The sequence below is a fragment of the Lissotriton helveticus genome, chromosome 5_1 (genome assembly GCF_964261635.1).
Source record: "Lissotriton helveticus chromosome 5_1, aLisHel1.1, whole genome shotgun sequence".
In the NCBI taxonomy this organism is placed as follows: domain Eukaryota; kingdom Metazoa; phylum Chordata; class Amphibia; order Caudata; family Salamandridae; genus Lissotriton; species Lissotriton helveticus.
The window spans coordinates 111,298,619-111,311,085 of NC_136065.1; the positions used below are offsets into that span (position 1 = coordinate 111,298,619).

The 12,467-nt window shown below is 43.7% G+C and overlaps 1 protein-coding gene across 1 annotated transcript in view; it reads right to left on the reverse strand.

Annotated features, from left to right (window-relative positions):
- Positions 1 to 254: 254 nt before the first annotated feature.
- The window catches only part of NEK6 (NIMA related kinase 6), a 663,914-nt gene continuing 651,701 nt past the window's right edge, over positions 255 to 12,467 (reverse strand). Inside the window, exon 11 of the mRNA XM_078641833.1 lies at positions 255 to 1,805. Coding sequence (XP_078497959.1) covers positions 1,695 to 1,805 — 111 coding nt within the window. The 3' untranslated portion in view covers positions 255 to 1,694. The remainder of the gene's footprint in view (positions 1,806 to 12,467) is intronic.

A 12,467-nucleotide genomic window follows, 5' to 3' on the forward strand; every position in this document is an offset into this window, starting at 1 on the left:
GAATGCTACTATTTGTAGTACCAAAAATGTCGTATTCCTGCAATTTCACATCACTTGAAATTAGTCTTTTGGTATTTTTCAAACCTGAAGCATATCTTAAACACACTTGGAAAATGTAATTTTTTAATTTCCTTAATGGACAAAAAAATTGCTTCGATGGGTCTAAGGATTGACACTCATTAATTCTCCTCAAAAAGCATTTTACCACAAAGGTACTATACCTTGTTTAAAATTACCACACAGAAAGCAATGGAGATTTTTCAAGTACATTTATTAAAAACATCTGGTTAGCATCTTGAAAATAAACTGATTCTAATGAATTAAGTTGAACATATTTACTACAATGGGTAGCATTTGATATTTCCTATGAGAATTTCAGGAACAAAGTAAACAAAGACTGTACGCCATCTGACGTTTCATGAACTGCAAAAAATATTTTGTACAACATACATTTATTTCACATATGAATAGAACAGCTGTATTTGTGATGTAACAGCAGACATAGGTATTGGCCTTCCAGGATGTGTCAATTGCATCAATAGGTAAAATGATAACACTTTAACGTGAATACACAGATTCTGTTTTAAGAAGTGAATACATTTCCATCATGTTCTGAAACAAATCATTGATTCAATGAATGACACAGGCTTATACTGTTATTCTGAAAATATAAAAAAAAATCCTTGACTCCATTTGTTAAGGAAATGCGTTTAACTTCATATGATATGGAGTTCTCTGCAATAGTTCATATTTATAAGTTAGTTTTCACAGTGATAAATATATCAAGGTTGATCCTTGTGTTGAATTTTAAAAAAAAAACAGTTTAAAAGGCCATTTCTTATATACGTTATAATTCATGTCTAGTGTAAAGCATTGTTGCTCTTTATATTAAAAACAATATTTTACTGCAACTGACAGTAACAATGAATTTCATATCTTTCCAAAAAGTATATTTCTACTGAGAATTTTTATTTTTATTTTACTCTCGTTCATAAGATGAATTTCAAGAAATTGCATCAGAAAGCAGTTTTTACATCAACAAAGCAATCCCTAAATGGCTCAGCTAACAGAAAAAAACAGCACAAAATTCCTTCTTAAGATTCCAACTACAAAAACCTGTCTAATCATTGTACCCTTGCTAGGGTTGGGTTTTCAAATGTGGGAATACAAAAAAAATAGCATGAGTATGCCAACATGTTTGGGAAAGTACTGAATGATATGTAGGCTTTACAAAAAATACTAAACCATTTGCTGAAATAAGGCTTAGTGGCAAATAAACAATTTATGCAAAATCTACTGGAAATAAAACTTGCATTAGTATAAACAAACAGCGATACATTTCACTGGAGGAATTATTTAAAATTTCACATTACCCATTAACATACTGAGTGTTTTCATTCAAATGTATGAGACACTCTTGCTAATATGATCTATCTTAGACTACATATATCAGTTTTGAGAAATGATCCTTTGAGATCTAGAACTGTAACAATGTCTTCAACTTGTGCCATTAAATGCAACATCTCACAGAACGTTCACTCGAAGTACGGCCATCTGTCTGAGTCCTCAATTGCAAAAATAGAGGCATCTGAAAAAACTCCCCAGCAAGTATCATGGGGCACCAGTTTCTTCCAAGATGAGCATTCAAGTAAGACTAAGCTGTGATGGCTTTTCTCGCAGCAATTGCCCAGGCTTCAGGTGCTAGAGATACAAATTTGCATCTGTTTTGCCATTTGAAGGACATAAGTAATATCTGGTCGCTGATCGGGATCAGGATATATGCACATGCCGACCAGTTCACGTAACTGAAAGAAAAAAAATAGTTATTCATTTCTGAGTACATTATCTTACAATCAGGTTGTATCTACTAGTAGAGAAAGGACAATATTAAAAAATCTAAACATTTGACTACACCCAAGTTCACGTAAAGGACCTTTTTTCTGTCCCATCCCTCCCGCCAATAAAAAAAAACTAGTCAGCAGTCCCTTACAGTTCTGTTTAGGTACTGCAATTTTCACAGAATTTGCACCTTAGTTGGTCATCTAGTGCAGTGGATTGAAGCACTGCTTTCCACGCAAAGCTTGGGTATGCATAAGCTCCTTGATACCGCACAAAGCCATATTCTTAATCACTGGAAGATAAAGTCATTAATTAACAAGTACAATATCTTCCTATCTGGTTTATAAATATCTCATATTGGTAAAGGTTATTAGGTCCCTGAATCCCTAGACTGTTTTTGAGCAGACCCCTGGGATCACTTGTTGCTCTATTCGTTCCCTCCCTCACACCAATGAAAACACCTCCAGTCATCAGCTCCATACTGTTTGGGGGCACAACCATTACTGTACTCTTCAGACAACTGGCACCTATGTCGGCCATCTTGCATAGTGAATCGAATCACTCTGTGTCCCCCCAACGAGAACAGCTATGCATCATCTCACTGATGTTGCATAAGGGTTCCATTCTGTGAGACAACGAGAAGGATAGAGGCTTAGACAGGAAGTAGATGAAGAGAAATCTGGGTGCAAGTAAAGAAGGAAAATAGAAATTGTTTGTTTGGAACAGTTCTGCATGGCATTAGTGTGGAGTTTTCCATAAAATGATTGACATTTAAATGTCCAGGGACTTGGAAATATCTTGCTTAAACGTTGTTTCCACTTGTCATTATCATGTCTTATGTGGCAGTAAAAGGCTGTCAAAGAAGTTTCAGTACCCCAACTTAACATGTGCAGGATTACTGTCACAGAAGAAAAACTGCAGTTAACTGCACATTTTATTTATTTAAAAGGTTTTATATAGCGCTGCTGGACCCGAGAGTATCAGAGCGCTTTACATCGTTAAAAGAAGATAAAATAGGAACATAAACGGGAATATATTAAATACAGTATACAGTTTTTTAGTTTATAGGAAAATTACAAGACAATAGAAAGAAAAATGAGAGAAAGAAGAAAAGGAGTTAGGTAAGTGAAGGGGTCATGAGAGGGGAGTAGAGGAGGGATTGGGAGGGTTGAGTATAGTGAAGGAGGGGGAAAGGGTAGGGTTGATAGAAGGGTGCTGAGCAGGATTCAGGATAGATAAAAATTAGGATCCCCAGTGTTTGTTGAGGAGAAGTGATTTGAGTCTCTTTTTGAAGAGAGGGTAGGAGGGGTTACAGCGAAGGTCTTTGGGAAGAGAGTTCCAGATCGTAGGGGCATTGCCGGAGAATGCACGAGATTGGGTCTTTTTACATTTGAGTTTAGGAGGGATAAGGACAAGGGAGTTAGTACTTCTCAAGGATTTAGTGCACCCTGCTTTATGTAGTTTGCTTGAAAGGTAGGAGGGGGTGTCTTGGTGAAGTGCTTTGTGTGTAATGCAGGCTATCTTGTATGTGGAGCGAGTTAAGATTTTTGAGGACAGGGGAGATGTGCTCAAATTTTCTACAGTCAGCGATCAGTCTAGCTGCTGTGTTGAGGACAGCTTTAATCGGTGCCAGGTGGGCTTTGGGGGTGCCGGCCTGAGTAGCGTTACCGTAGTCAATCTTGGATAGGACAAGAGATTGAACAACGATTTTGAAATCAACAGCAGGAATTTATTTATTTTATTTTGAAAGTTTTATATAGCGCGAACAAGATCTTTGCAGATATCAGAGCGCTTTACATAGAGGGGTACATTAGGGAACATAGTCAAACCAATAGATCAGAGGAGCTTACAGTACAAATAAATGAGGGCAAAGCCAATCATGTAAATCAGTAAATCAATAATACAAGTAATGCAAATATGCAGCGGTATCAAACAAGTAATACAGTTCGGTGCATAATCTTAAGGAGACCGAATTAATAGTTCAGGTGTATTTTGCCATGAGGATAGCTTTCACTTCTTTCTTAAAGAGTGTAGTAGAAGAGATGAGCCTAGTTTCGAGGGGGAGTGAGTTCCAGATTCTGGGTGCCATTCCTGAGAAGGAGCGTTTATATGTTTTTTCCTTCCGGAATCTGCGGGGTTTCAGCAGAAGATTGTTTGTGCCTCTAGTGTTTCTAGCGCCGCCAGAGATTGTCAACTTCTGAGTGAGGTAGCCGGGAGAGTTCAGGTGTACCGCCTTGTGGGTCATGCAGGCTATTTTCAGATGTTTTCTGGCTTCAAAATGCAGCCAGTTCAGGGATTTCAGGTCAGGGGAACTATGAGAGTGCTTTTTTGACCCAGTGATGAGCCTCGCTGCAGCATTTAGAGAGGCTCTTAGGGGTGCAGTGGTAGTTAGTGGGAGTCTGCAGAGGGCGGCGCTGCCATATTCTATTCGAGGGATGACTAGTGCTTGTACTGCGGTTTGGAAGTCATTGGCTGGTAGGAACGGCTTAAGTTTCCTCAGGGTATTTATTTGGAAATTCGCTCCCTTAGTTGCCTTGCTGATGTGTTGCTGAAAGGTTTAATTTTCTTGAGGTGGTGCAGGGTGAAGAGAGCACTTTTCGCTGTATTTTTGAACTGGGGGATGAGGCAAAGGTTCTGATCAATACTGATACCAAGGGATTTGATAGAATTGGAAGTGGAGAGGGAGCAATTAAGAGCATTGATGTCTTTAATCCAGAGTTGAATTGGGAGGGGATTTTGTTTAGGGGTGAAAAGAATTATTTCTGGTTTTTTAGGATTCAGTTTAAGATGATTAAGGTGGAACCTGGCTTGGACTTTCAACAGTGTCATTGAGGTGAAGGATGTCATTGTGGGATTTAATCTTGTAGTAAAGTTGTGTGTCGTCGGCATAGAGGTGGTAACTGATTTTGGCTTGTTTGAGAATGATAGTGAGGGGTTCCATGAAGAGGTTGAAAAGGGTTGGAGAGAGGATAGACCCTTGGGGGACCCCGAGAGTGATAGGTTTGGGTTTAGATAGACAATGACTGAGCTTAATTTGCTGTGATCTGTTCTGGAGGAAGGATGTGAACCATTTGAGTACATTACCTTCAAAACCAAAGCGATCTTTAAGGGTGTTCAGCAAGGTGGGATGATGTACCGTATCAAAGGCGGCCGAGAGATCAAGGAGGATAAGTAGTGAGGATTCGCCTTTGTCAAGAGAGCAATGAATGTCATCAGTAATATTGAGCATCACTGTTTCTGTGCTGCATCCCTTTCTAATTCCAGATTGGTAAATGTCGAGTAGATTGAAAGAGGAGATATGATTATCTAGCTGGGAAAGGACACATTTTTCAAGGGCTTTAGAGAGGAAAGGAAGGTTGGAGATAGGGCGCAGATTGTTCAGATCATTAGGGTCGGCAGTGAGGTTTTTAAGAATGGGGGATATTTGGCCTAGCTGAAGGGAGGCAGGAACGCAACCGGAAGAGAGTGAGGAGTTGATGATATCGGACCAAATAGGGACAATGATATGCTTGAGTTCTTGAACTAAATGGGCAGGGAGGGGGTCGTTGGAATGTGAAGACGGTTTGAGTTTGGAGATGATGTTGATGATATTGGTTTCAGAAATTGGTTTTAAAACGCTCCATGAAGCCTTGTTTTTGGGAAGGGAATTCGTCGGTGAAGATGCAGGTTGGGTGCTGGAAAGGAGGGGGTGTGCAGGGTTGAGGTGTTGGAGTGCGGAGGGAGAAAGAGAGCTAGCAGTGCTAGGGAGGGAGAGTAGGATGGGCGGCGGTTGTCGGGAAGGAGGAGGGGGGGCGGAGGAAGATGGTGAGTTGGGAATAGTAGGGATGGTGAATTGGGTGGAGGGAGGATGAAGAGAGAGAGGAGGGGAAGAGAAGGATAGTTCAATGGTGTTAACTTTATTAGAGAAGAAACTGGCAATTTCGTCGCATCTTTCCACAGAGGCTGCAAGTTTAGGCGGGCCAGAGGAAGTTTGTTTTTTAACAATGTTAAACAATTCTCTGGGGCGGTTTCTAGCCTGGTCAAGTTGAGACCGGAGAAAGGTGGCTTTCTCATTGAAGATATGCTTTTTGTTTTGGGCTCTGTTTGCTCTAAGTAGAGCCAAGTTTTCAGCGTAGGGATGGCTCCTCCAGGTACGTTCTGATTGTCTGAGGGTTCGTCTTTCGGTATTGAGGACGGCATTGAACCAGGACTTGGAAGGGATTTTTTTTGTTTTTTGAGTTAAATGGGGGCAATAAGGTCGAGGGCGTCAAGAATGGAATTATTGTAATGATCAGTGAGATCTTTGGTGTTAAGAGGGGGGGAGGAGTAAGCAAGCTTTAATTGTGGATTCTAGTTCACCAGGTGGGATGAGGTGAAGGCTAAGAGTGGATTTAGTGGGAGGAGTACTGATAAGGGAGGGTTAGAGGGGCACTTCAAGGTGAAGAGGATGAGGTGGTGATCAGACCAATCTACAGGAAGTATATTAGAGAGAGTGGCCATATCTTTGTTAGTGAGGATATCATCAAGGGCCTTTGATATGAGTAGGGGCCAGGCAGAGTTGTGTCAGGTCAGTGATGTCTAGGGTTTCATTGAAAAGGGTGACCGCAGGATCATCATTTTTGTTCCAGTGGATGTTGTAGTCACCCAGGAAGAGATTCTTGGTGTGGGAAATCGAAGTTTGAATCATAAGGTCAGTCATCTCTTCGGAGAACGGTAGGCAGTTTCCCGGGGGGTGGTAGATGGTGTGAAGTTGAGTGGAGGGCAAGCCAGGAAAAGAGAGGTCAGCGCAAAGGTATTCAAAGGACGAAGGGTCTTGGAGCAGGACAGGCGATATGTCGAATTTGTCATTGAAGATCAGGGCAAATCCTCCACCTAATTGTTCCTGTCTATCTTTTCTGATAATAGAGAAGCATGGAGGGACAAGCAGGTCGAGGATAGGGGTAGAGTGGGCGGTTAGCCAGGTTTCAGTAAGGAATGCGATGTCAATATTTTCACTGAGGATGGTTTCAGCAATCTCAGTAGCGTGGCAGGAGGCAGATCTACAATTTATCAACATACATCGGAGGGGAGGAGAGACAGGAGGTGGGGTAGTGGGACAGTGGGGGATAGGTCTAAGTATTTGGGGAGGTCTAGGAGATGGGTGCAGGGGGAGTCTGGTCGTGTTTAAGAGAACAGGTATTGTAGAAGGAAAGGGGATGGTGAGCGAGGATGGAGAGGGGGGTTAGGGGGATTATTAGGAGAGTTGGTTCCTGAGGTTAAGAAGCTAGTGTCTCGGTGCATCTGAGAGGATGAATTAAGGTTGCTAGTTGTGGTGCTAAGAGAGTGGTCATTATGTTTAGCTCGTGCTGTGGGTTTACAGGGGAGGAGAGGGGTGCCGGTGGAGGACACTACAGTAGGAGGTCCGTTAGTGTTCGGCTTGCCTTTATTATCACCTTGTTACAGTGCAGCCCATTCCGATAACGTAAAATTGTGATCTGGATTAGACGGATGGATTTTGAGGAGGAGAGAGATATCACTTCTGAGTGAAGAGAGTTCTAATACAAAAGATAAAAGAAGAAGTTCGACTTTATGGAGTGATTGGGAGGGAATTGAGGCGTAGAGTGCATCGGTTAAATTAAAGAGATTGGAAGAGTACGGGTTATCAAGGTGGGGGATAGCATGGGGCGGAAAGGGGGGAAATTATAGAGATAGGTAGGGGGTATATTCAGATTAAGAGGACCGATAGGTGAGTGAGGTGGAAGAGGAGGTGGAGTAGGTGGGGATGTGAGGGGGATATTGGAGCGGTGGGCTAGGTAAAGGGGCTCATCGAGGGATGAGGGAGAGTGTGAGTGAGTGGCAGGTAGGAGGTTTGAGGAGGGAGAGATAATAGCAATGGGGGATGATAAAGGGTAAATCGGTGAGTCAGCAGGAGTAGTAGTTGAGGGGTTGGATAGGGTTGTGGATTTAGGGCGGATTGACTAAGAGGTGATCGTCAGGCCGCTTGAGAGAGGTTGAGCGAAGGAGATTAGGCGTTAGGGAGCGAGTCTCAGTAGGCATGGGAGAATCATTGGATGTGTGCAAGTTCAAGGAGCCAAGAGGTGTGCCAGGGGGGGGGGAGAGGGTCGGGAGGAGAGCATTATTAGAAAAGGTAGGTGACAGGGTTCAATATGTGACACTGGAGGAGTGGCTGAAGAGTTGGATAGGGGGGAGGTTGTGGGTGGAGTCATTGAAGTGTGATCGACAGGAGGTGAACGAGTAGTGTGGCTCACTGGTTAGAGGTGGCAGGCCTGAGAGCAGAAGTCAGTCTGGGACCAGGGTTCAATTCCCGACGCGGCAGGGTCGTGGACCTTGGTCAGCGGACTCGATAATTCTCGCTTCGGTGCTTACTCTAATTAGGGGTTCCACTCGGCAACTCTGGGCATTAGCTTGCCTAATCTCCACAACGGCCCCACCAATTCCGGGGATGACTGGCTCCACCTTGGGGACTCCCAGCAAGGGACCATCCCACAGGGAAAGCCAGGACGGGTTCCCCAGAGTTATACAGCGCCGGGACGCCCCGTTGCTGGGGCAGCTGTGCGCTTTACAAGTACACTACACAAGGTGATTGAGGGTAATCTGCTAGCTTTGGGGCTATGGAGAGGGAGCAGGAGGGATGGGATAAAGGTGGAAGGAGATTAGGGAGATCATTAATAGAGACATTGAGAGGGACTAGACAATGTAAGGAACAATGCTCTGGTTTTGATTTTGCATTAGCCCTTTACCAATTTGTTATCGCTGTCCTCTAACTTGTGCACATCCCCATACAGGTAATTTATGTCTCCCCATTAACCCTATCCTTACAGTATTGAGAAGCATATATTATTTATGTGAGCAAGTAGATTGTAACTGAAGGTGATTAAGAAGAATGTTCTCCATCTGAGGTGTTATTTAACCCCTCCCATGCTAGTGACGGAACCGCTCCGTCACCAGCCACGGACACGCTGTGCTGATGACGGAGCGGTTCCGGCACGCTCGGCGCGGATTCCACACCTGCGATGGACGTTCTGTTGAGCGGGCGGGGCCGTGACGGAACCGCTCCGTTATCAGCACAGCGCACCCGAGGCTCGTGATGGAGCGGTTCCGTCACGAGCATGGGAGTGCTGCGCGGACCCCCCTAGCGCTGCGGCGGAATTGCCGCCGCAGCGAAGGGGTTAATGGGGAGACATAAATTACCTGTATGGGGATGTGCACAAGTTAGAGGACAGCGATAACAAATTGGTAAAGGGCTAGTGCAAAATCAAAACCAGAGCATTGTTCCTTACATTGTCTAGTGGGTAACCCAGCTCAGTATACTCAAGATATACTACTCCATAAACGAGGACGTGTCTGAAGTATGCCTCAGCATCCCTTCTAGCTTTCTTCCTAAAGATTCATACACGTACTGGGACAACTAGTGTTTCACTATTGGCGATTTGCTTCTTCAGGGTCACAAATATTCCATGTACAAGGATTTTTTGTCGGTGAAAAAGCATAGTGCTAGCCCTCCTGTTTAAGGGTCTCAGTGTCACCCTGATATTTTAGAATGAATTTGTGTTACTTACAAATTTAATAATAATCTTTATTCTGCATATATAAAAAATATGACCATAAAAGATACACATTCGTCAGCAGTACAGTACATTGATCATCATATGATAAGAGGAGAAGACAAGGCAGTCAGGACACAGCTTTAACATAAGGGGCAATGCTCAGAAACATCTTAAAACGTTGAAAACAATAAAAAGGTGCACCGCACACTATCCCCGCTAATGCGCCAGGTACTTAAAAGTATACTCCTTTAATGTTCCCCTAGTAGTCCTTAGCTTTAAATCGGATATTAAAAATGTGTGACACATTCGTGTTACTTAATTCGCATAGTGCCACTTCTGTGTCCAAAATTCAATACATACATCCCCTTCTTAAGGATAGCACGAAGGTTTTTCACGGATATTGAAACAGGTTCTACATAAAAGATTTGTGGTCCTGAAGAAGCCCTGTATGTTGACCAGTTGCTGACACCACCCTTGCCTTCCTGGTCCCAGAGACAAGCAATTGTGATTTGGGAGCAGGGTAGTAAACTCCAATCCAGGAATGGTGTTTGGGGCCTCTGGAAGGGGCTGAGAAGCAAGACTCGTTCAAATCCACTTCTGTCTCAGGACAAAGTAAATTTTTTATAAAGTTTATTTTCCACTAAAGTTGTCAAAAAACGACTTTAACCATTAAATTACATTGTTGAGACTAAGTGGGAAATAACTTTGTATCTTTTTTTGTAGTGTTTGTCTTGATAAAAATAACGATCTTAATTACACTTGGGCCTGTCCATGGAAAATATAGGTTAACTTACACAACGAAAACAGCTTTTTGATATTTCTTTATTGTGGGTGCACACTATACTGAATAGGGATTAATCCACTTTTTATTTACCATGCACCCAGCCCTTTGGGCTTACAAGTCACAGTTTAGGGCTGACTTATTTACTATATAAGAATAGTTGTCACCAGCGTCCATTTCATGTGTCACTGCAGTGCTTGTAAACTGCTATCCAGCCCCAGCACGGTGGTACTTCTGGTAGCCGTATGGTTTTGTCATACATTTGGGGAGTTTAAATACAAACTGTAGCCCACGTTTTACTTTCACGCGGCTGAAAGTAACACTAACATGGCCTTATAGAAAGTTTTTTTTTTAAATCGCCTGACAACTGAAGCTCAGATCTGGAGGGCAGATTTTCCTAGCAATGGCTGCCGCTTTGAGTCTCGATTCTAGTTTGGAATCTCTTGAAAACAATTTCCTATTACGACTAACTTTAAAAGAATGTTCCACTAGTATGGCCCTTCAAAATAAATAGTCACATATAAGCTACGTGTGAGGCAGCCACAAAGTCATTACATGTGCTCTGAATATTTGTTCCCTTGCACTTGGAGAATGATTCAACCTTAAAATCAGTGGGCACTGGGTGCCCTGGGCCTTGTGTCTCAACCCACACTTTTCTGGAGGAAGGCAGCCCAATGCCAAGTCACCTGCACCACCCCAGGCTGACACATTGAACTGCTGAATTCTGCGCCCATGCAGTTTTATTTTTTTACATCTCTGCCTTCAGCGGAAGAATTTGGATTGTATTTTAACCAGCTGTCTTTGTGAACCCTTTTCAAGATACTATACGTTGTCATGGAATAAAGAGCACCTATTTAGTGAATACAAATGTTAATTCATGGGTTTATTTTCTAACTAGAGAAAGTAAAACTACAGTGATGTGGGCATTGTAGTACTTTACAGGTATCACTTGTGCTACCTGAGATTAAAACCTTGATATCCCGGTCCACATAGGCAAAGTGAGGCAGCCCAACCACAGAGAAACCAGCTACTGAATGTGCTGGAATCTGCGTGACTCCGATTTTCAAAGAACTGACTCCAGTCACAGGAAGAGTAGATGTCATTAAGTTAAAGAGGGTTCATCTGTGGCTATACCAGCTGAGGTTCTATAACAAGTGCACTCATGGAAGGACAGACAGACGGGCTTCAGAAATACTTGAGCGCAGCGGTATGAGACTAGATTTCCAGCTTCGGTTGCTACGGAGTTGGCGAAACTTGGAAAGACTGCAGTGATGTCCCGCCGGGAAGATCTGTGCATGAGATGGCACTTCACTGAGCGATTGGCAGGGTATGCTCAGACGCGAGTCCCTTGCTCACTTTGCCACTGGATTCAAGCAAGCCGGGCTGAAGACGGCTGAAATGCCAGAAACCGGTCCTCTGAAGCTTGTTTCCGGTCCAGGGAAGGCATGGCTTGGCAGTTTGGGCTGGACTGTTCCCATGAGGCACAGGGTCAGACTGATTTGGATATGGCCATGTCTGAACTGGGGTGGCAGAGTGGGCTAAAGAACGGTGATGGATTAAACCCAGATCTTTTGACTGGGTGCGAGTGTTTGATTGGTTCAGATGCTCCATCCATCACCACCCCCTTTTGTACTGCTTTTGGCCGCCATAAGTGTGGCAGGGTATGCTCAGACGTGAGTCCCTTGCTCACTTTGCCACTGGATTCAAGCAAGCCGGGCTGAAGACGGCTGAAATGCCAGAAACCGGTCCTCGGAAGCTTGTTTCCGGTCCAGGGAAGGCATGACTTGGCAGTTCGGGCTGGACTGTTCCCATGAGGCACAGGGTCAGACTGATTTGGATATGGCCATGTCTGAACTGGGGTGGCAGAGTGGGCTAAAGAACGGTGATGGATTAAACCCAGATCTGTTGACTGGGTGTGAGTGTTTGATTGGTTCAGATGCTCCGTCCATCACCACCCCCTTTTGTACCACTTCACTGGGCGGTGGCACAGTTATGGGGGATCAGTCTGAATGATGCTTACCCGGCCACGGATTTGCAAAGTGTCATCCCGGAAGAAGCGAGTAGCAATGTGTTGGCCAAGTTAACTAAATCAAGGTTTTATCTGAAACACTAACTCACTCACACACACTTTATCCAGGTCAGTGTTTAAGGCACGTGTGAGCCTCTATCACAGATAACAGCACTTTGGGGACTTTAAATGGGGAACAGCTACCATAGGTGCAGTGGCATCAGGGCCCATTCATCCCCTATAATGTCTGCATTTTTTTACTACCCGCCCACAGAGGGCAAAGGGGCCATTTTTCTTGCTTGTAACAAGCCCA